The sequence below is a fragment of the Poecilia mexicana genome, unplaced genomic scaffold (genome assembly GCF_051168715.1).
Source record: "Poecilia mexicana isolate PSO_F unplaced genomic scaffold, ASM5116871v1 scaffold_19, whole genome shotgun sequence".
Classification (NCBI taxonomy): Eukaryota; Metazoa; Chordata; class Actinopteri; order Cyprinodontiformes; family Poeciliidae; genus Poecilia; species Poecilia mexicana.
Genome location: NW_028263388.1, coordinates 16,731,782 through 16,755,903, shown reverse-complemented (window position 1 = coordinate 16,755,903; position 24,122 = coordinate 16,731,782). Strand labels below are relative to the sequence as shown.

Genomic DNA, 24,122 nt, shown 5'->3' with positions numbered 1-24,122 from the left:
TAAGAGCATCAGAAGCGAGAGGGATGTATACCATCCCCACTTTTCAGATTTTTGTTTGCAAAAGAAAAAATATTTTTCTACCAATTCAGAATTGGTAGAAAAATACCAATACCATGCTGCTTTATCACAGATAATTCATGTTCAAGTTTATCGCAAAGTCACAAAATTTGAAAAAGTTTAAGGGGTATGAACACTTTTAAGACGATGGTGTATCTACTTTACATGGAGCCAAACCAAGCTTTTTATATAAACTCGGGTTATTTTATTTAAACAGTTACATATTCACAGCGTAATTCAGGACACAGACATGCATGCCGATGAGGATGCACACACACTTTCAGGCATGCATTCAGTTTTGCTCATTCAAGACCAACCCCCATATTTAAGTGGAGAAAATGTCCTTCAGTGAGCGGTTTCACTCTACCGATGAGTGAAAATGTATGCCCTTCTGAAAAATCCTTGAAACAGCAGGAGTTGCAGGACCGTGTTTGACAGCGTCAGATGACCTTTCACCCACACAAACACACACTCACAACCCTTTGCAGACGTTCCTGACACAGTACTCAGACATGGATACATTATTGTGTTTATACAATCTGTGGTTGCTTGGAGCATTTGGGCCAGATAGGACGCAGGCTGAGGATGAAAAGGATGAAAAGCAGCAATGCGATGACGGTGACTATGGAGACGTAGCCGGCGTGTGGAAGTGGGGGTGAGTCTGGAGCCTCTGCTGGAATCATGTTGGTCAGGTTCAACATGTACCCCAGTGTCCAGCCTGCTTCACTGCCTTTTATCTGAAAACACCACAAGAAAGGAAAACTTTAAATACTCTCACAGTATGCTCAAGCAAACTCGAATGCTTAAAGATGCATCTCAGTTTACTAGAAAATGTTAGGTACTTGCAGTAATTTATATATTTATTTTAAGTGTTTTTACAAAATGTTATGTTTCTGTGTGGTAGAAAAATGTGCACAACCAACAGGGATCCAGTCTATTCTCACACACATAAACGTATCCACAACAACTGTCACATTCCTTGTGCTAAGCCAATCAGATAGAACCTCAGAAGTGTCTTTACTTGGCAGAATAAAAAGATGACTGGACTATAGGTCAGTGTTCCACTGTCCTTGTTTTAGAGGAAAGTAAATGCTGCATTTCATTTAAAAATCTAGATATCTGAGTCTGTTAGAGAAGAGAGCCTCACAATCAAAGTCAATTCTTTTCGTGGGTATTAGCTGGAGAAAGATGAGACTCTTGACTCAACAATGCAGACAAGGGTGAAAGCTTCTATTAAAGCAACCTTTGTGGAGCTGTAATTTGATCACTCCATGTCACACTACTTTGATCCAGTAGTTTCAGAAAAAAGAGACTTAAGCAGCAAGTGTTTTATAAATGCACAGTATAGTGCATGGACATACTTTTATGTAGGCCCACATTTGTGTCAAAACTCATATATTTGTTTTAAATGATCTAATATAGTTAGGTACCTTCCTAAAGTAAAAGCCTAAGTCATTTATTGCCAAAACTGATTTTGACAATAATAATAATAATAAAAAATAAAAATAAAAAAACAAAGAAATCACTTTTGTCAAAAAAAGTACTTAGGCCGTTATTTTAGGAAGATGACAAAATTGTAGTTTTATAAAATGACAGTTTTTTTCCCTTTAGGTTTTCATTAATCGTAAGACATAATTATAAACAACAGAAACAAACGCTCGATAAAAATAATAATAAAATCAGTAAAAAAAAACAGGAATCTGACATTAAATTCAGAATTCACAATTTAATTCAGAATTCAGAGGATAAAAATCCAGAACTCTGACACATCAGTGTTTCCGTTTGCTTGGGTTTCATCTGTATTTTCACTTTTTCTTTATTTTCTTTTATTTTTTTACTTTTCTTGGACGTCACCTGCCTTTATTTTATCCAATCAAATTTACCCGGAGGGGCACCCTCACAGTTTGACCCGACTCTTGTCTGGTAGGTTGTAGTTAATACTTAAGTGCTATAAATATATATTTTTAATTGTTTATTCCTTTATATACTTTGTCACATCTTTCATCTCCCCTTCACAAGGTATGTTAAGGTCTAATCTTACATGGTCACTTATGGCCACCGGACTTCGAAAGGCTGCTAAGCCGTTAGCTCAACGGCTACATAACGGTAGGTGCCATGTTTACAGCAAACAGTGTGTGCTGTTAGCTAGTGCTTGTACTTTTATGTTGTTATTTTGAACAGTGTTTGAACACTCTCTCTTTGATATTTCTGCTAAATGTGGTCCTAATTACCGGTAGATTTATTGGTGCCTTTCCCCCCATGTTTCGAAACGTCGAAACGTGTTTGCGGCGTTTCGACCACAGTGTGATATACTGGGTGTTGTACATCTGTTTTCTTGTGATATCCACTCCATTCAGGAATGACGTGGGATTTTTGTGAATCATGAGGGAATGATTTAGATGATTAAAGCATTTAAATACATTAATGTCTAAAGTTTATACCATTTGGTACTTTGATAAAAATTGAAATGTCTTCAATTTACGGACAAATATCAGTAAATTTGGAGGAAATGTACAGTATATGTTATAATAAATATTTAGAGATATTAACATGTTGCCCTGAAATATTCCTCATTGTAGGCATCACTGACTCCCAAATTAGCTACTTTCAGTATCTGTGAGGTGTTTAAAAATTGAGTAAGAAGACTAAAGGCAAAATTTTGGGGAAAAAAAATCTGTATATCATCATCTTATTATTCACCTATAGAAGAGTAGTTGTCATTTTCTGACTACACGGAGTGCTAGTAAAAAAAATATATATATATTTTCACAATTAATTTAAAAGCACAATGGAGAACACTGTGGAAGTGAGCAGAAAATATAAAACAAAAAGTTATCTGGTGGCATAATCATAGTATTTTTTTTGACAGTAGCGCTTAAAGCCTCAAATTTGATTATACATACAATTAACATATTATTTGTTTATTTGTTTAATCCACTGGAAGTCAGTGGATTAAAAAAAATAAATCAAACATAGTTTTATTGGCCCAAAACTCTGCATCATTGTCTGGCCGTGTTGCAAACAGGAAGGCAAAATCACAAATCCAACCTTTGGAGGCAAAATAGACTCACTGATGGTAGCAGACCTATTTTTTTCTATTTTCCATGTGTCAGAACTGGGAGAAATGTTCTTAAGGTTTTAAAGAAAAATGTCAGAAGAAAAATGTCAGATTTCCTACTAATTAAAGACCGTACCTTATGCAAAAAGCAAAAACACTGCTTTTTGCATAAGGTACGGTATATAAGATAGACATACCATCTTGAGCTAAACTGACAGCTGATGTTTAAAAATAAAGACAAAGAACAGCCAGTATTCCATTCAGATGTGTATATTTTTACTGATATACATGCTTGTCCATCATTTTCACAGACCTATCCCGCCTTGAACACGCCCTCTGATGTAAAAAGATTCCCCAGTAAAGATGATAACCTCTGTGGTATCTGGATACGGTAGGAGCTTATTTTCTCCATGCTACAATTCTTTTAACATTTGGATAATAAACACCTATGTAATATTGAAAAGGGACCAAAAAATTGTCTAGAGAAATCTTGAAATGGAAACTGTGCTTGAGGTTTTTAAGTTGCTGTGCTGGCTGTTTTATAATTTATGGACCTTACAGTCAATATTCTTGTAAGATCTGTAGTCTGATCCATGTTTTGTGGAAGTTTTGCTATTTCATTTGTTCCTGCGTGACTAAGGTTGTTTCATAGCTTTTGTTCAGATAACTGATGAAGCATTTAGAATGATTTATTTAGTTTTCAATAGAGGTGCACAGAAATAATTGTGGGATTTCACTTAATGTTAAGCCATATATAATAAAACATATAGTAGTATATATTTCCTATTCATTAGGTGGATCAAAACTGGGCACTCTGTTTTTTGTCTATAAGCTTTGGAGTCAACAGCATGTATGTTTATGAATTTCTTTTGAGCTTAGTACAAATCAGATGAACATGTGTCTTAACTTTATGTTTTATTCAAAATGAAGCATCGCATACTTGTTCTATTTACTTTTCCAATGATGAGGTTTAGTACTTAGGGAAAAAAAATGGTATTAATTAGACAAACTTAAAATTTAGCAGGACACACTACAGAGAAAACAGGAACGCTGTATTTGTCAGGAAAAAGCCTGATCCCTGCATTTCTAGTTTAACATGAAACCTTCAATTTCTGTCAATTTTCAGTTTTTCCTTTACGACAAAAAACAAAGTTTAAAATATCTCTTTTTCCTTGCATAATCTAAACTGCTACAGGATCTACAGTTTAGTCTGCAATGGAAAGGACATCCTTTGATCTTTCTTTACAAGACAGAGTTTGTGTTATTGGTTGATATAGGATTGAGGAACAATACAGTCATGAAGAGTCAGGCTGTGTCACATGCCAGGTGACAAAGCAATACAAAGCAAAAATGGGTCATGTGCCAGCTGTGTGTGTGTGTGTGTGTGTGTGTGTGTGTGTATATATATATATATATATATATATATATATATATATATATATATATATATATATATATATATATATTTTTTTTTTTTTTAGTTTTAAATAAAAGCTGTTTCATTTTAGGTATTTATTTAATTTAGTGTGTAAATACTGTATAAAACTGTATTTTACTCAAGTTATCATACAGTGAGAATCTCATACCAGTCAATACCTACTGAGTAGTTTTTCCATTAAAAGTTATAATTTAAGGATTTTGCCATCAGTGAGGATAAAACAGGATGTAGCAGAAGTTTGAAAGGAGGCGTTGACCTTGAATGTGCGGAACAGGAAAGTGTGGGTGGTGATCTACTGACCTCTTTGATGAATTTTATCTTGGAGAATGTCTCCTTGGTGAAGTTGTATCCTTCTGTCAACAGTGTGACAATGTATGTGCCAGAAAAGCAATATTCGGCCAGGTATTTCTCTTTAACCTCTGGGTGTTGCTGCTTTATCTGTTCAAACAATTTAAATGTTGGGATATTATCAATGCACAGTACAGAAAATACTGAAGGAGTTTATTTAAAAAGTGGAAATGTATTAATACAGCAAATCAGTTTTCAGCATGCGTCTTATAAATAAATATGGCCCAACCTGATTCCACGGGGTTCCACAGTAGTTTGCTAGATTGGCCTTCACAGTTTCTAATGGGATGGAACTATCAGTCAGGTTGAGGAAGTTCATCACAAAGTAGTACGCAGAGAAGGCCTACAATGTGAGAGGAAATGGGACAAAGGATATGAGCTTTATATTTAGAAGAATGAAGCATTGCCCTTTTGTTCTATTCTTCTATTTGACACACAAGGCTAACATACCGACTTATTATGTTTGCTGCCAGGAGAAATTTTAGAGAATCGGCTTATAAAAATATTAGGTTTTTAGTTTACTTTTTGAAATACAGTTCTGTTAACTTGACTGTTTTTTCTAAAAACTTTAACGTTTTACAAAATATGTCTGAAAATATGTCTGTGACACACAATGGTGAGGGATATTTCCAGGGAATTGGTTCCAGAGCTAAATTGGAAGTTGTATTTTATTAGCACCATTAAAAAAAAATCAGTTTCATTGCTATCTTTCACATAAAATATTGGTGTTATGTCAAGTCTTTGCTGGGCCAGAGAAAAGAACTATGATCGTCAGGAGGTGGTGGTTGGATCATGCAAGCCAACAACCAATAAAATATTCTTATTTAGTTGTTTTCCCTTTTTATCTACTAAGTTTAGGAAAAATAATAACTTAACAATTAAGTTATTGTTAAGTTTAGAGACTGGAATTGACCAATTTTTGCCCTGATTGGCTCTGATCAGTGTTTGGCTGGTCAAATACTGACAAAACTGATTTGTTTCCCTCTATTTATTAAAACTTTGAATTCCCATATTTTTCTAAGCCTGGGTACCAACACTAGAACTGTGTTGGTGGAAACAGCCTAGAGCCTTTTTCACCTATTTTAAAGATACAGTAACCAGTCTGTTTGACGGAAAAAATAGTTGGTTTCTTTTGAAAACGATTTAAGTCTTGATTGAAAAAGTCATGCAGTAAAAATGTTATCATCATAAAATGCAGAAATGTTGTAGACCTCTAGAGAAATGACTCGTATGATGTATGAACTTTTACAAAAACACAAACATGTGAACTATTTTACCCCAAATGATCCTTGCAGAGGTGGCTGGAAGATCCCATTGAAAGAGCATCTACTGTATTTGCAGGACGTAAAGTTAAACAGAGTTTTGACAACTTCTTGGCATCGAAAAAAGTTTCCTACTCCTGTGTGAGTGAAGTTTAAAGGAGCTTCTTTGGGTTTCCTTTCTGAGACACATGGGCTGTCATACAGGGCGTTGTAATTCCTTGTCACTGAATAGCCTGGGTGGAAGCACGGATCATATATTGTTACTGGACCTGACTAGGAAAGAGATTGAAAAAGAGACACAGGAAATGTATTTAGGTAACTTGATAAATTGCTCTAAATTTTACCCAAAGTCACTGAAAATCACAGAATGAACCTTGAACATTTAAAAATCTCAAAGGATTACCTGAGTCTGATGCGCCAGAGCCATTCTTAGCACTTGGTCCTTCCCATAGCAAAGGAAACTGTGAGTGTACAGATTGTAGTCATTTCCATAGAGTCGAAAGGCCACGGAGTTGCTTGGTGACTCTGAAATGTCATATTCATGAGGTACAAAGCTGATTTGAGTTGAGGCCCCACCAAGGTCAAGAGCTCCTGTTGTTTCTAGACCCTGAAGCAAAAACAAGAGAGAAATGAAGTGGTGACACCCTTGCACATACAAAAAACTTTGAAATTTGACAGACTTGCATTGATCTGTATCTAGATCTGTTGACAAACCTGTTTGAGGCGATCATCCAAGTAGTTGACGGTGACCCAGCCGAAGGCGCCCTCCTCTTGCCCGCTGAGTATTCTTGCCCCCTGATACGAAAAAGGGAATCTTTGCAGGGCTTTCTCTACAGCCTCAAACACCTTGTCTGATGCCTCTCTGTTCTCTATACTGCACACACACACACCATCAGCAATTTCATACAGTGAGTCACATGCATAATTCAAAACAATGCAGCTACCAATAAATAATGAACGAACTGTATCATTTAAAATTGCTTTGACAGCAAGATATTCATTTCCCTGTCACTAAAGTTTGCACGGACAAACTTTAGTGACAGGGAAAAGGTGGATAGCTGGATTTTCCTCTTTACAATGCAAATACAACTAAAGAGTTGAGTCTCATGGGATTATGTGAAGCACTGAGTCTCCCTTTGTACACAAATGCATACAATACAACATGCATGTTACTGGGAAGTTCAACTTGGCTGCACATATTAACCCATCAATACTAGTTTCACTAAGTGCTAAAATTAAAGTTTCCATTAAAACCTATATATATATATTTGAGAAATAAACTTTTGGATCAGCTCTGTGTGTTACTTTTTTTTGTCCTCTTGTAATCTCATCAAATGTCCCACATGGTAATTGTAAATGAATGTATTTTGTATTATTTCTATGCACAAATGATTTTATTTTGAAAAACGGCTTATATTAAGTACTGTGGGTTCAGTACAATCTGTGGATCTCAACAAAAAAAACTGTTGGCATTAGGTGTCATTTCATTTACAAATGGCAAGCACATCTAATAAGAGTTTAGCTCATCAGTAGTTCAGGACATTTGAGCTCATTAGAGATCAGTGCTGCAATAAAGATTCAGGTTCAGGATTTCTGTTATTGGTAGAACTACCACAGAGATACTACTTTGCTTGCATTTCTGCTTGACTGGACCATAACAATGTTGCCATGTTGTGTGTTGAGGCTTGTCAAACTGGCACTCGAATCTGTTTTTTTTTTTTTAATTATGTTTTAAGTTGCATTACAGATATATGTTGAACTTACTTCAGCAGTCTCATTCCAGCTGTAGCCCCCAGATAGAGCGGGGTCTCCTGGTGTCTCCTTGAGGGAACCTGCATCTCGGCTTCTCGCATGCACTCTGTCAGTGACATTCCAGCCTTCTCTGGTTCAGCTGCATAGCTTGAGATACCTTTACCTGTAAGAATAATTAAATTTTAGGAGGAAGCTGAAATCTCTGTTAAAAACAGGAAGCTCTGAAGAGTTTTTGATATTTGGACAAGAATCTGCTAGGATTTTCCACAGATGGTAACGAACAGGCCAGACTTGAGTTGATCTACAGGTGGTCTTCGTAAAGCTGTTGTGAATTAGATACGGTTGAAGTATGTTGGCCCCTGTTCTGATCCATGAAAGAAACAAATAGCTCACAGGTTTTTCTGGTCAGTTTGTGATTTAAAGTGTTAACTTAATTTGACCTTGTTCACAAGATGTTATGCAAAGCCAGACCGTGAGGACGTCTTGTTTGTCTGCTTAGTGGTCCAGTTTACATGGTCATCATGACAGAACCTTTCAAGTGCTGAGCAGGATGTAATATGGGCAGTCTGAACTGACCGCAGTTGTTCAAGTTAAAATTTGAAGTATTTTCGGCTACCGCTGTTCTGGTTTGTTGGATTTTATGAGCTAAACCCTCAAACTGTGTGCTTCTGCTGCGAGACTTCCTGTCACTGAAGGTCTTTATTTCAACCACCTTTTTCCTATCAGTGCTTATAAAACCCATAATGGTTGCCCATTTTTCTGCTTACCAGTCACTAAAGAATTTTAGTAAAACTGACTGAAACTGCTCCATATGCAGTTTCAGTCAGATATTTGCAAAAATTCATATTGGGCATGCAGATTATTAGCTCTGGGTCATTCTTTGTCCATGTAAGCATAATTTTATAGACTCAGTGATTTAAAAAAAACAATTTGGATGCTCAGTACAGATTTTCTTTTTACTGTAACTAATCTAGTCCAAATATTTTTGGGCAAAATTGAGGGTCAGGGATCAATTTACTGTTTGGATCACAAATTATTTCCAGCTTTTAACAATCAGGCTAGGAGTCAAGCTAAGCATTTCGAAGTGGCAACTCCAATTCTACCATTTTGTTTAATGAAGACTGCAATGCAGCTGCTTTTGCCAGTGGTGCTGCTCATTTTGTTGCTTCATACCTCATTGGGGATGAGAGATAAAATCTTTTTCACAATATATTGAGATTTGGACAAGAACAATTCTCACTTGATGAACAAACATCAAAGCTTAATTATTTTTATTTTAATTTGTGACCTAATATTGAGGAACGAAAAATGGAACTTCATGTTCCGTAATCGGAAAGTATAAGGAGAACACAGTCCTTAATCACCACATTAACTCTGTGTTAAACTAAAAGAAAACCTGAGGAACTCTTTTACATGGTTCCGCCTCCAGGAGGAAGTAAAACGCTAATGTTTACCTCCCAGCATTAACTGGCAGACTATTGAGCTAGATATGTCTATGATTTACAGTAGCATCTTAACCTTTTGCGTTATAATCAAATCCTGAAGTGACTAAATATTCTCGCTCCTAGGGTTAGATTCTCGCTCCTGTTTTTAGATATTTTCAGGTACAAAATGGTTCCATCTACCTGGACTAATCTCTCAGCAATGTCCCCCAGGATACTAAATGATGCATGGATGATGACGCTGATGCTCCTCCCTTTTGCTGTCTTTTACATGTGAGATGATGGAGAACACAAAAGTACATCCACACATGTCACAACATTTAATAAAGCGTTTCTATGGGAACTCAGTTTGTTGGATGGGCCTGGAAATATGCTTTCCAATAACAATATGAAAATAAACATTTTAATGATTACCTTTTATTTGGTGAGCCAACACCAAAATTGAGCAAGACTTGTGTTTGTGCATCCTGAGCTTCGGGAATGGTTCTTACCTCAATCCCAATGAAACTTTGTTGGCTATGATTAAAAGCTGACTCTTTTTAGTGAACCAACCAATTTAAATAAATAGTTGACCCTTATTGCTAATCCAGCATAAAATGTTATAGAGGCTAATGAAGCCATTAAGAAAATACAACCAAGTTGTTTCACTGCTAAAGCAACAGATGTTAGACAGATGCACATTTTCCAGGGAAGCCTTGTTGAAATTGAAGCAGTTAATTTAGATCTGTCCTCAGATAATAATATCACTTATTATCTATGCCCTTTATTTGCTCTTGAGGCACCGCAGAAAGACTTCAAGCCTTGGTTGTTTATCACAATTCATATCGTTATCGCAACATTCACCAGTATTACCGCATATCAGATTTTATCCTGATACATGGACCCTATTTATATTCATTAGAAATTATGTAGTGTAGTATTAAATGATTCAACGCTGTGCATGCACAGCTTTCGCTGTCTTGACTTTACCTTTTACTTTGCAGGAATGCTTCTGTTCAACTCTTCCAGTGTTGTTATCCTTCTCCGCTGGCCACTCGTAGATATAAAGAGCTGTGTGGGAAGAGCCGGCGTCGAGCACAATCCCATACTGAACGGGGACAGAAGGAGGAATTTCTGTTTATGCTGTTTGAGCCATTAATTCTGAAACAGTTATTTCCAGATATGCCATTTTGAACCTCGGTTGTAGTGATTGCATAACACTTAGACAAACATACTAGAATTACCTCCCAAGCATGTTAAAGTTAGTGAAACAGGAAAAGACTCATCAAGTAAACTCATGACGTCCACTACAATTAGATTGCTTACAAGTTCAAACTCTGACAAAAAACAAGGATTTATCTTATCAGCATCTGCTGATAAGATAAATCCTGCTTGTGCATTCCTAAAATCAATAGCACAGGTTGAAAACTTGAGGTCATACTGACTACATATCAAATTTGATAGACGGGTTTTAGGCTAGGGTTACTCCCATACATGACCTCCACACTTCAATAATTTCTTTTAGCATACCTTGTACTTTTGGAGGACTGGCCTGTTCTGCAAAACTGCAACCGTCACCAGGGCAACAATCGCTATGACACCAATCACAGTGATGATGATGGTCAGCGGCGTGTGCCAGGGGTTCTTCTCTTTCATCTCTGAGAGCGGGGGCGGAAATACAGACAGACAGAAGGGGGAGACAGGAAGGAAACGGCAGAGGGGTTGCCAAGGTAGAAAAGGGGTAGACGGGAACACAGTGGAAATGGGTTTAGGGGGGAAATGTTAGCCGGTCTTGCAACCAGATGTTTAAGTCACAGCATGTGGGAGTCTGTTGGAGGTTGCGTATTGTGTTTAATTGTTTTGCTTGTAACCCAGGGTTGCAGATGGATTTCTGATTCGGTGCGTCTGATCTCCCTCCTTTCTCTTCATTTATTCTAGGGGAGGTTTAGTTATCTCAGACGCAGAACATTTGAGATATTTTTCCACTGAAGTATTTGAGTAATGCTGAAAGATCAACAGGATTTCCACTCTGGAAAGAGTTTAAAGACCTAGTCTCAACAATAGCTTAGCTGTTTACACAGCATAGGGAAACAGTTGGCTGAAATCAAACAGATGCTTTTATTAGGGCAGCCCTATTAAGACATGTTTAGACAAGTGTCACTAAGCACTTATTAATCTTAAACAGCATCTTATTTGAGAAATAAATTTTAAAATGAATACTTTTTGGTTTGCTACTTCTCTCTCTGGCTTCTTCTAGATGAAATCTGTCATGGTTTCATAGAGTGACTGAATTTGCATCACCTGCTCATGCCACCATTACCTTCCATTTATCTGGGACAGGCTACCGGTGATAGCAGGTAGCCGTTACAGCACAAGGGAACTAATTCCCTCCCATATATTTAAAATAGAAAAATAATGTTATTTTGACTGCTAAAATAACTTGGACACAACATTTACAATAATGTAATTTATAAGTTATTTATTCTGATACATAGATGTAAGCAAAATACAGTGGACAGCTGCCTATTCATGTTCAGTATTTTCCCGTCAAACATGACTTGAAAATTTACTGCAAGAAATCTAGCTATTGGCAGATCTTTCCATAGAGCATGTGTAACATATTTGAAAGAAAATGCAGCTTGCAAAGCTGAGGTGCCTTGGCATTGTGCTACTTGACACATTATAGGCTGGCATGTGCAAAGCAATAAGGCCAGGAGCTCCAATTATATTACTTATCGCTGATTGGCTGTAGATGTCAGCTTTTACAATAGTGCTAAGACAGTTTCTGCTGTCCATAACATTGAATCTTAAAGTATATTTGGTGTTTTAACTATTAAAATTGGGAGTTATGAGGATTTTTAGAGGAGGTCTCATATGTTTGCATATTTTGGCAAAAGATGTCCTAAATATGGTGATAATTTTAACATTCATTGTGCACAGAACCAAGGTGTAACAATCTTATTTTATCACTTTATCAGAAAAGCTGGTTGTTGCACTTTAGTTTCCAGCCCATGACTGGCTATTTTTGCATCTGCAAAATGGCTACAGTTATTTTTCTTGCAACTTCTGCATGAATGTTCTAGCAGCCATCCACCAGTAAGCTAACCAGCAATACACAGCAACATTTTGGAAAAACTTTAGCTTTTTTTCTTTTACTTCCTTTAGTTTTCAAAACTTTTGTTGTACGATTAATGGTCTCATTCGGAGCACTGTTGTCATTAGTGTGTTTAAAAAGAACAGGTTGTTTGTATCCAGTCACTGTAACTCAGACTGATGAGTAAGATAATGCTTTAAAACCTGAATTATGCACACTTCCATGCACACACAGAAATACACATATTACAAACTGGCGGACACTATTCAAGAGCACACGACAGCTGTCAAACAACCCCCAGCACAGTGTTCTGTGCGTATAACACAGTACAAATATGAGCGAGAAGCAGCTCTGCTCTACCGCATCAGCAGAACCTGCAGCTCTGATTGTAACCCTGACCTTTATCCTCACAGAAACTCCAAAACCTAGAGTGTAGCAATACAACAAGCCAGTGGCAAACAGAGAGTGCTTCACTTACCTCTGTCAGTGAAGTTGGCAATGATAGTGAACGAAGGGGAGTGGATCCCGAGAGAGAAAAAGGGAGGGGAGAGAGAGGGAAGCAGAGAGAGAGAGAGAAAATACAGACAAGACAGGGAGAGGAGAGAAAGGCAGGTTTTCAGCTGTGGCCGGACAGAGAATTGGAATAAAACTGAGTGCTGTCGGAGCAGTTCTCTAGAATGAGTTTGGCATTTCCTCCCCTAGCCGGGGCAATAAAACTGGTCACTGTGGAAACACAGCTAGCCAACTGTTTGTTGATAGGCAAGCACGCGCTCGTGCGAGCATGAACCCCTTAAAAGTTCTCTAAACTAATGAGAGCCACATGCTCTAACTGTTTGTTCTCCCGGCGGGACGTTTGGTGGGAGGGGGACCGGGGACTCCCTTGTTTGGCTCGCTTTTTATCACCAGGAGGCTGTGATGTCATCTCACTGATGGATTGGAATTCCCTTTTCTTTTTGGTTGTGCGTGTGTCTGCATGTTCTGACTTTGGTGCAGACTCAAAACATGACTTGCCTGCAGATATGTTGATCCATTCACAGATGGTCCTGCTGTTTATTTCCCCTTCTTGCCACACATCTCCAAATGTGCAATCACTTGTGCTTACACACACAGAGGAGACGTACAGTCAGCTTCTAATTTTTCTAAACACAATAAATTAAAGAGGCTTTATTTTTTTTAGATTTTTTTTTTCTGATGACTTCAAAAACTGAGCTGATTGTTTATTATTCTGTGTCAATTTGCCTTTTTACAGTGTTTGGGAAAAGTGCAAAAAGCTTTTGCACTTGATGACAAGTATCAACTTTAAGCCAGAAGTATAACGCAATCCATCAAGTTCCGTTTACAAGAAATAACCCAGAGCTTGTGGGCCTTTTTATTAAAAACACTTTCTCTGAATAATTTGGTCAGATTCTATCATTAAACCTGCTCAGCCTGTGAGAGGATGTGGTAATTTATTAAAAGCAGAACGTTGCAGTTTTTGTCTATTGCGCTCCCTCTAGACCTTCAAAACATATAAAATCATGACTTTATTTTTTTTCAATCTAAACAGCTCATACAGTCTAATATCAACAGGTTTTCTGAACTACAGTTTAACTATTTAAAAGACGAGATGGAGCATCTCTTTGCAGAGATAATAAAAGCTAGCCACTTATGTTCCTTTTTTTTTGTTACAAGTTGTGTCCAAGTAGAGCTGTACAATACTTCACTCTGCAAATATTGAGACAACTAAAACCACAAGTAATGAACTGGACTTGTTACAAATGAGTCACTTAAACAATGAAACCTTTTATCTGTCAGGTTCTGCTTAAACTACTGGATGTGTTTAATTCTCAATGGTGATTTGGATTGTTTTACTTCAGGCCAAGGAAGAAAAACAAAGACAACAATTGAATTGCTTTTGAACACTGAGAAACAAACTCTGGCTAACTTAAGAAACTTCCTTAAAGAAAGGCTGTGCAATGTTGTTTAGGACACTGAATGTTCAAAAGTACATTTAATATTAGTAAAACAAATTTAAATTATCCTCAAATATTCAATTCAATTCTTTTATTTATAAAGCACTAGGAATTTCCTGATCCAGTTACGTAATCTGAAATTGGGCCTGATGGCATAGTTTCAGAATCGATTGAAATTGGGCATTGCAACCTGATAAGGGACAACGTAGAGTTGCTATATTTAGTATTTAGTGACTTTTCAGACCCCTACATTGACTTTTTTTCTCAATAACTCTAGCAACAACGACTTTGTCTCTAGTTTGTTGGACCATACCAATTATTTATGCTTCTCATGACAAATTCCTTCTTTTTGCACAATCCTAATGGATGCAAACAAGTTTGAAGAACTAGTTGGGTGCCTTGCCCCGTTTCTTCTCCACCAGGGCAGCCACCGCACAACTGTCAGTGCTGCATAGAATGACAGTCATGCTTCATGTCCTTGCGACTGGTTGCACTGACTCAACGTTATCAGCTCGGTGTAGCACACAAAACAGTTCGATAAGAACATTTTCCTGCTGAGCAGTTTCCTGTGTGACTCAGTGCGTCACCAAGTATGTAGCTGCATTGTAAAAAGTGAGTTAGTTGGTTGACATTGCCTCTGTTGCTATTTTAAATAATTAAACCCACAGTAGTAAGGCCAAGTAAATATTTTCAGTGCTGTTCTTAAGTTGTCTTAAAATGCAACTGTATTAGGCTAACCCTGAAACGATGTTTGTAGGTCAAAGTTTTACAAAAAATGGAAATTGGTCACAAAATCCAGATCATCCAGATCTGTGCATTTCTACTCATAAATTTATTTAAAGCTAAATTGGACTTGAATTATTTTTCAAAATTCCTTAAACATTTACATGAACTGTCTGGGATGGAAAGAAACATCTCTTAAAAAAAAAAGAGGAAATATAACCCAGACACCATCCTAGAGCTAACTTTGATTTAAGCACAGCGTCTGACCCTGTCAGCATGTGTGTCTGACCTCCATCTTGCAAGTTCAGTCTTGCGAAATCCAACAAAATGTTCCTCCAAGACTTGGAGCTATAATAAAAAAAGAATTAAATCATATGTTTTCCATATGTGGCCCTAATTTATGCAGCAGTTCCTGTCCGTCACACATTATAAATGCATGAGGATGCATGGAATTTATATGCTGGTGAGGGAAACAACACGTCTTTGTATGAATAATGGTTTTCTACCATTCTAAGCCTTAATAGAGTACAAATCAAAGTGAGTCACTGACAGTGGTTACAGTAGAAATGTGATGCTCACCGAATTAGTATTTCAGTCTTCCTCACAATTGTTTTCAAATCTAAGAAATGGGCATATTGAAATATTTTAACTAAATTTATGTTAAAATCCATATAGAGCAACATTATCTACCTGTGCTTCCTGAAAATGACACGTTTGGCAGCAAAGTCGGTCTCAAAAACGCTTGTTGAGACAGAGAACAAGGGCTCTGCCAAGCAGGAGTTTTAGTGCATGAGATCATGAAGGAACTCTTTTGGAATATCCACAGACCTGTGGGATACACCCACACTTGCAAGTTAGACTCTTCTTGCATAATGCATTTATCTATCTATGATTTCCAAATTATCAGATCAGTCCAAGTCCTAGTCTGTTCCATGTTTTCATAATGGATCTCAAACGGTTAAGGAGAAGTGGCTACCAACTAAAATTATCTTATTTCCAAAAACTGGCTTCAAAACACACTTCTAGGTCAAGACACACTTGCGCAAGGATTTCACCAGTGTTTCCATTTCCGACCTCTCAACAAAAACTGAAGTGTTAACTTCAGACTAGGATTTCCCTAATGTTGACATAATCAAAGAGAAGAGGTGCAGGAGAAGCAAGAGCCAAAAACACAGAGATAAACACTGTATAGCAACACAGAAAGACATTTAGAAACTCTGTCTATGTCAGGAGTCTTGTCTAAATATTTTGGTCAGTTTTGAGCAAACTAAGTTCCTAAAATTGTGTTTCAAGGATGTATATTTATCTTTATATGACCTATTTTGTGCAGTGAACATGAGGATAATGTAAATGAACAACATATCTATTCAGATCCTCTCCCCTAAAGATAATAGCTTGCCACATGACTGGACAAATCCCTAAATGATGTCCTAAAAATGTTAAACCCTAATTCTAACCTATAAGACTTGCGTAACATATGACACCAGACAAAACAGCCTTATTTAACAAGCATGCAGGCTACAATTAAAACTTGTCATTTAAAGTTACGTGGCATTTAGTTGCGAGAACAAATGTGAGACCTGCACACACTCAAACATTAAAGTAATGTTCTATTAACCTAGCATATATTTGCTCGATTGAAGACGTCATGACTAGAGTGTTCACTCTTGATGATCTGATCTTCTATCTGTTTGCCTGAGGGCAAGATATGATGAGTGAGAGACGTTCTGAATAGTGCACCTTTACATTCAGCAGTGAGTCGAGGGATGACAGAGTTGTGGATCATCAGTGGGGTTTTGTAATGATAGGAAGACATCACAATAATGTGAGGCAGGTTGCCTGTAAGGCAGGTTCTAAAATTATGGTGCTATTTGGTGGTTAGGACAAACCTCTCATAACAGCTTTGTGTTGACATGTTTTGTGTAGAGTAATACGCATTAGTCAACAGCACTGAAACCATGGGGAAGACAAATGTTTGTGTTCTATTAGAGACTCAGTTTAAATCACATTTTTAACATTTAAACAAAAAATCAAATGTCAGGAGACGCAACAGTGAAGGGACAGTGCAGACTTTAAATGTTTGCGATAAGATGCTGCATAAATCCTAGAAGTATGAGTGTAATCTCTTCTGCCACCACCTGTTGGACTAGCAGCATCAGAGCCAGGAACTTAAAATGTTCAAACAACATGATAGAAAGTTGTGTCTCTGTTCTGGGGGACTACTGGAAGCACTGGAGATAATGGTGTAAAGAATGAGGATTTAAAAAAAAGTGTATTATAAGCCTGGCGGCCCGCCATGCTTTACTAGCCCCGCCGCCAGGCTAAGCGTTGCTTGTTTACGTTTCTAGGGAAAAAAAAAGATCAAATCGTTTTTTGTTTTTTTTAAAGCCAGACTGCAAGCCTCTCTTTTACTCTTAGCATTTCACTAGCAGAGCAGATTTATTCCTAAATGATAGGTTTATAATAGATAGGTTTATAGTTTATGCATTTAAGCCTGACAGCGCGCGGACCAATCACGCAGCTGGCGCCTCTACGCTTTTCCTCGCGCGCTGCCGCTGCTTTACCTCAGCGGGATCGCGCGCGCCTCCTTTCACTCAAACTGGACACAGGCTGACCTGTATGGATATTTACATCAACTTACTTTGAGGAATTCTGATCCTTTGGAGAACTCTAGGTAAGAGTTTAAAACCCGCCGCATTAGCTCTGGTTGCGCAGCTCAATGTGAACCGCAGGAATAACTTGTAGCGAAGTCAGAGATGCGCGTTGTGGAGCGGTGAGAATGATTTATCTTTGTGAACGAACAATTATATGTGGCGTTTACATCTCAACACGCTGCCCAGCGTGTGGCTCTGTGTCTGTCTTCCCTGTAAAGTTTATGTCTGTGGTCCCGGTTGGCCGGAGTGTTTGTGGATAACGAGCAGCGCTAACCTCATCATGCAGGTTCAGCCCGGTGAGGAGCTTTAGCGCTCTCCTCAGAGTCGCGTATCACGCTGATTTTATATTATTTTATTATTATTTTTAATATTATTTTTCTGGTTACACGATGCATCAAACCATATCAAATGCGTCGTCTACTTAGAGTTAATTCGCGTGGCCGCACGGAGATCTGAGAAACTGGTCCCATAAACTTGACCAACCAGAATAGTTTCTGTGACGCTTATTAAAACTCAACAGACTCGAAATGGAAGAGCTACTCAAGCCACATTAGCAGCATTTAATTAAATCTCCCGTTTGTTGCGCATCTCTGCATAGTGCCGCAGATTTAACTCATCATGCAGGGCCGGTCCAAGGCTGTATGAGGCCTGGAGCAGAATCTGACTTAGGGGCCCCTTTTTGTTGCTGAAAATATCAGCACCTCTAACAACTTCTGTGTTAGATTTAGTGAAATATGGGGGAAGGGAGTAGTTTAATTGGCCAGCCTAAAAAGCAATAAGTTATCATCGCAGTTTACTAATTTGTATTTATAAATTCAAAGATTAAACTCAGAGCATCAGATTGTTGCTATGGTAACAAAACAATCTAACTATGAATATTGTTCTTTGAAGTGTTACAAAGTAAACTTGCCAGCTCCTTAAAATCTTGTATTTAAATGCTAAACAATTTAAAATAATTTAATTTATGTATGCCTAAAGAATTGAATAAAATTTAACAGCATTGGTAATCTCAATAAACAAGTGTTACATTTATGTATCTGTGGTCTGTTTTAAATTATTAGCATTTATGGGGCCCTTGAAGCCCTTGGGGCCCTGATGGAGCCACTGACTTAATTTGGATCAAACAGAAGTGAAAATTTGTTGTTTTTAGACTAGTTGTGGTTTTAAGTAGCATTTCACTGGACATCTTTTCCTGTAACATATAATTAAACAGTAATACTTTTACATTTCCTGTCAACTTAACATCTTTTAATACAAAAACACAGTGGACCGCTGGTGGACCGACTCGACGCCCCGACCACCGGGCTTAACAAGTTTTCTGGGGGAAACTCTGCTCTGCATAAAAAACGTGAGAGGCTTTTTCAGATGTACTGCAATACTGACTGCTACAGGGGATTATTTCTGTCATCAGCAATTACAACTCCTTGAAGAACCGTGAATAATATGATTTATAAGCAACTTTGGAATTATTAAAAAAAAAGTAAAATTTAATTTTGAATTTAATTATTTAACATTAATACATTATCTTGTCTATTGTTTTGCTAGACATGGAAGTGATATTTTTAAATGAAACATTTTTATAAATATGGGTAGAATTGCTTTGGTATCAAAAATCATCAATTTTGAGTTTGAAATGTTTGTGTCGTGACAACCCTACAAATCTGACCACGAGTACCACCCCCCCATGTTCTTTTTCTGAATTAATGAAATTGATTTTTCATAAAGGACAAGGTTAGTCTGGATATGCTTAATAAATTAAATCACAATTCTGCATTATACTTTTTATTGTCGTCTAATATTAAATTAAATTAAGGGAGCACTGACTGGGAACATAGACTGGCAGCACTGCGATGCTGCCAGTCTATGCATACTGTTTTCTGTCTGGTTCATAGTTAAAAAAGTCCAGTACACTTGCAACATTTGAAGAAGCAGAGTTGGGTTCAGTTGCCTCAAACTCCCTCTCCACAGCAGTGCATTCTGAGTCTGACTGAGTTCACTGTGAAAATTGATCCACAGGAGACTGAGTCAGACTTGCATAGTGAGTTGAGTTTCTTACAGTTTATTAGTAAAATGGGAATAAATAAAATCCTTATGAATTTGTGTTGTTGCAGAGTAATAACATTTTTGAGCCGAAATGAAAGAATAAATATATCCCCACTAAAGAGGGATTTCTTTTACTTTCCCATTTCTGCTCCATTGATAATGCAAACACGCATGTATTGGATTTCCAGCAGAGATAAACACTGTATGGTAACATAGAAAAGAGAGGAAGAGGATGCCAAACCAACGGGAGTTGTGAAACCAGAGTCAAATGAGGGTGAACCTGCTGTCTCCTCCTAAACCTCTTGATTCAAATCGGTCACAGTAACGTTCATGAACTGGGCTTAAACAGCTTGAAGCAGACCAACTAGAGGTTATTTTAGATTGAAAAACAAAATCATGGTTGTCTGAACATTACATTTTAAATTCTGAAACAAAGGTTATTTTAGTTTTGTTCTAGGAAAGTTGTTGATTAGAAAGGTATCCCTCAGGAAATCCTCAGTATGCATGTCAAGTGATGGCAATATTGCAATTGACCCAGAGTTAGAAATTTTTGGTTAGTGTACTGGCGTCAAATCTGTAAGCTAATTTCACATCAAATTACGACAGTATGAACATTTTATTAGGTTTCTCACTTTCATCCAAGATATTTTTCACCACAGCAATTAGGTCTTTATTTTTGGGCCATAGTGAAACAAAGAGCATGTGGGATTCCCACAGGGAAGTGGTTTTGCCTTTTTAAAGTCAGGGTGGACAGGCTGTCACTAACTCTCTGTTGAACAAGTTTAAACGGGTACAGCCAAACATTAAGGTTTGAAGTGATGGTGATTATAACGTACATTTCAGCACAGCGCCAACACAGATACGTTTGTGCCAATGTGCATATCTTTGATACTTAGCCAAAATTAATTCCTTTAAAATTAATTCATAATAAATTAATTAGATATTTATAGCGTAAATATCAAAGACAAACAGGTGGATTTAACCAGCCCTTTCCTATAATTAAAGATACTGGTTCAAGTAATTCAAATTAGAAATTAATACACTCTTTATGCTGTTATCTCTTAATTTTATTCATACTTTTTGAAGTTCTAAGAAGTTAAAAAGTTTTGAGATGCTATGTTGTTTGAAATCGGCATGTTTCCAACTGTAATACAAGATGCAGTTAATGACAAATCATAGCTTACTCGCTCTAAAATGGCATGATCTGGAAATATTTGTTGCAGTTATTTGTACGGTACTTTCTCCGCCCCACCTGGATTATATTTACAATGTAAAAAGAACAAACTCTGTAATCTGGTTCTATTTATTTTAAAATGTTGTTATCTTTTCAATCAGTCTTAAATAAATCAGTCAAAATCTGGATTGGGAGGTTAGATAGAGCTGTACCAGAAGTTAGTAAATCCTAAAAACTGGGTCATCGATGTCTAACTACACTCGTTAGACTTTAACTATTGTTATAACATTACATTTATGATAAACAGAAAGTACCAGAAACAGAAAAAACTCTCCTCCTCCCCCTCTTACTCTTTGTACACAAATATATTTTTAAAAAGATCTTTTAATTCAATATTTTTTACTAAATAAGAAATTATTGTATTCCGTTTTTGATGGCTTAATTTCTTCCACTGAACATTTGAGGGAGATAACTTCGGCTTGATAAAGGAATATTTAAAAATACTGCTTATTTTATTGACTTTTAACTGAACCTGATAGCTCTGCTAATGGGATGTTTTCCACAAAAATAGATTCTCAAGCGGAAACTCTACTCAGCTATTTGCTTTTATTGAGATATGCGGACAATTAAACTTAAGGCAACCCCCAACAGATAACATCATTAACCTAATGATCTGCCACTGGCTGGATTATAAAAACAAACAAGAACACTCATCACACTAATTCAGTCATAGTAAAATAAGATCGCCATAAAAAAGCACATGATTCTGTCGTCTGTAAGATTCCAATAACACACTCTGTAAAAGTCACACACCTGGTTCAAACCGTTACAGTATCCTCTACAAGCCTTACAGTTATATACAGCACATGCTCAACAGATACGTCAATACATGCTGCTTGTTCATCCTACTACTGGTTACGCTGACAGAAACGGATTTCCTACTTTAGATAGATCTTGCGCTTGCACCCAGTCACAGCAGTACACCTACCTCTTTGTGCAGACATGGGTCCTTTCTCAGCAGTAACACAATGCTCTTTCTATCCTGTGCCCCTTGCAGTTTCCCTTTCTCTCTCTTTTCCTCTCTCTCTTCAGCCCTCTCTTCCTCTTTCTCTGTGGTAACACAGCACCTCCTTTCAAATACACTTGCTTTATTAGGAGAAGCAGAGCTTCTCTCCTCCCTCATGCTCAGCCCACCTCCCCCCTTCTTCCAGGCGCCTTTAGCTTTTCCTTCTGTTTACCCCTTCTTCATCATCTCCCTCTCTATACCTTTGTCATTCCCTCCACTATATTGTCACTCTTTGAAAGGTTGCCATAGCTTTCATATGTCTCCACTTTCTTCACCTTCCTTTAATATTTCTCCCTGACCAAACTGTCTGTCTTCCCTCACTGGCAACTTCTTTATAACTGTCACCTTTATGACTCTCTTTGTCGTTGTCTGTTTCTTTTTAAATTGGGTCAACAAGAAGGCACTGTTGGGATCTGGTTGGAATCTGGAACTGAACCTGGAGGCATACTGAACTCCTTCTTCAGCCTAAAAGCACCTGATAGCCACCATCCCGCTTGTCTTATTATATTTAAGCTTTCTGAATAAAACTACTAACCTCTATTGATGCCTACAGAATTAACTTTCAGACATTGTTAGCTTTTCACACAGAGGATGACCACAACCCTCCCGGGGCCGTGACTCTGTTTACCTGTGTGGCGTATTTACCTGCCTCTGACAAGGCCACACAGTATCAAATCCTGGACACATTCATGCTGTTTTTTAAACACATATTGCAGTCCAACCACTGCGATAAACCTCCTTCCTCTTGCTTTGTTTCTCGTGTGAGAACCAAACTCAACATCAGCACAACACGCCTGATATATGGGTGTGATCTGTAGTCATGCTGTCCCTGCAGCACATTCTGTACAGCTGGTAGTGAAACAGTACTTGTAATAATGAAACCACAGAGAGAGCATAATGTTTGCTTTGTGCAATGTTCGGAAATAAAAGGCATCCCATTGTTATGACAGCTGTAATCCTCATTTAATGATGCTCTAAATGACAGGCAGAATATTTCCTACAGGAAGGTTTTAATGCTCAGCTTTAATGTTCCATCAGTCTGTCATTTAATATAAGAATCATCATTAGTTGGAGGACAAATCTTTTACAGTGCCTTGCTGAGGTATTCTTAGCACTTGAACTTTTGACTCATTTTATTTCTTTACAGCCACAAACTTTAAAATATTTCATTTGGATTTAATGAGACGTGCCAAATTAAAGGCGCACTGAAGTGGAGTGGAAGAAATAATACATTCATGGTTTTTCTTCTCTAGTCTAATTTCTCTATAAAAATCCAGTGCAACCACTTGTCTCTAGAAGTCACCAATTTGATGGGTCTGGGTTTGTGTTGCGAAGAAGCCCTTTTAGTGCTTCGTTAAATTGGAAGCCATTTCCTACGCTTTGAACATCTCAAAAAATCTAAGAGGTTGCTGCCTACCCAAACCAAAAGGAAGAGCAAGACAGCTTTTACCAGAGAACCAGCCAATAAGTCATTGATAACCTGCAGGAGAGACAATAGGACAACTCTTAGTCATACACGCTCCACTAAACTGGCTCTTATGGAAGTGTGGCAAGGCAAAAGAAAGCCAAGGAAATTCTGTTTCCAGATTGCTCCAGCCATGTAGCAAGCCCAACAAACATGTGGAAAGAGCTCTGGTCAGATCAGACACATAAAGACGCATTGTGCTATGGAGAATCTTTTCTTCAGCAGGGACAGAGAAGCTGTTGATTTGATAGGAAGATGGACAGAAATAAAAACAAGCCTAAATTACCATCTGATAATATTAATTACATTTTAAGATAATTATTGAAATTAGGTCCTTCACAACACACTATTGTAGATTATCAGTCATCCAAAACAGGACAAGTGCTAAAGTAGAACACAACTCTGTAGTTAATTAACAACTCGAGGACAAAGAGCTCTCTTTTAAAAAAAGGCGATGTGAATTTTGGACAGGAAAGACACATGGTTTACGAGAGGAGAGAAAGAAGCCATCTAGTATGATGAGCATAAAAACCAACACTGAATGGAGGCGGTGACCTCAGGCCTGTCTAACACCTTTGATGCAGCCTCGACTCGTCTCCTCAGGAGGTTTAACAG

General features: G+C 37.5%; 1 protein-coding gene across 2 annotated transcripts; it reads right to left on the bottom strand.

The window, feature by feature from the left end:
* Nucleotides 1-239: 239 nt before the first annotated feature.
* On the bottom strand, nt 240-22,143 carry entpd1 (ectonucleoside triphosphate diphosphohydrolase 1). 2 transcript variants are annotated; one of them, XM_014982596.2, is made up of 10 exons: nt 21,965-22,143; nt 10,867-10,994; nt 10,327-10,444; nt 7,928-8,078; nt 6,878-7,037; nt 6,567-6,770; nt 6,179-6,436; nt 5,131-5,244; nt 4,854-4,991; nt 240-794 (listed from the first exon to the last, which is right to left on the bottom strand). In XM_014982596.2, exons 1-10 carry the CDS (start codon nt 21,978-21,980, stop codon nt 588-590), a joined length of 1,494 nt encoding a protein of 497 aa, XP_014838082.2. In that variant the 5' UTR covers nt 21,981-22,143; the 3' UTR covers nt 240-587. The 2 variants fall into 2 exon arrangements, with proteins under 2 accessions (XP_014838082.2, XP_014838083.2); XM_014982597.2 differs by lacking the exon at nt 21,965-22,143 and adding an exon at nt 12,909-13,199.
* Between the last annotated feature and the right edge of the window lie 1,979 nt (nt 22,144-24,122).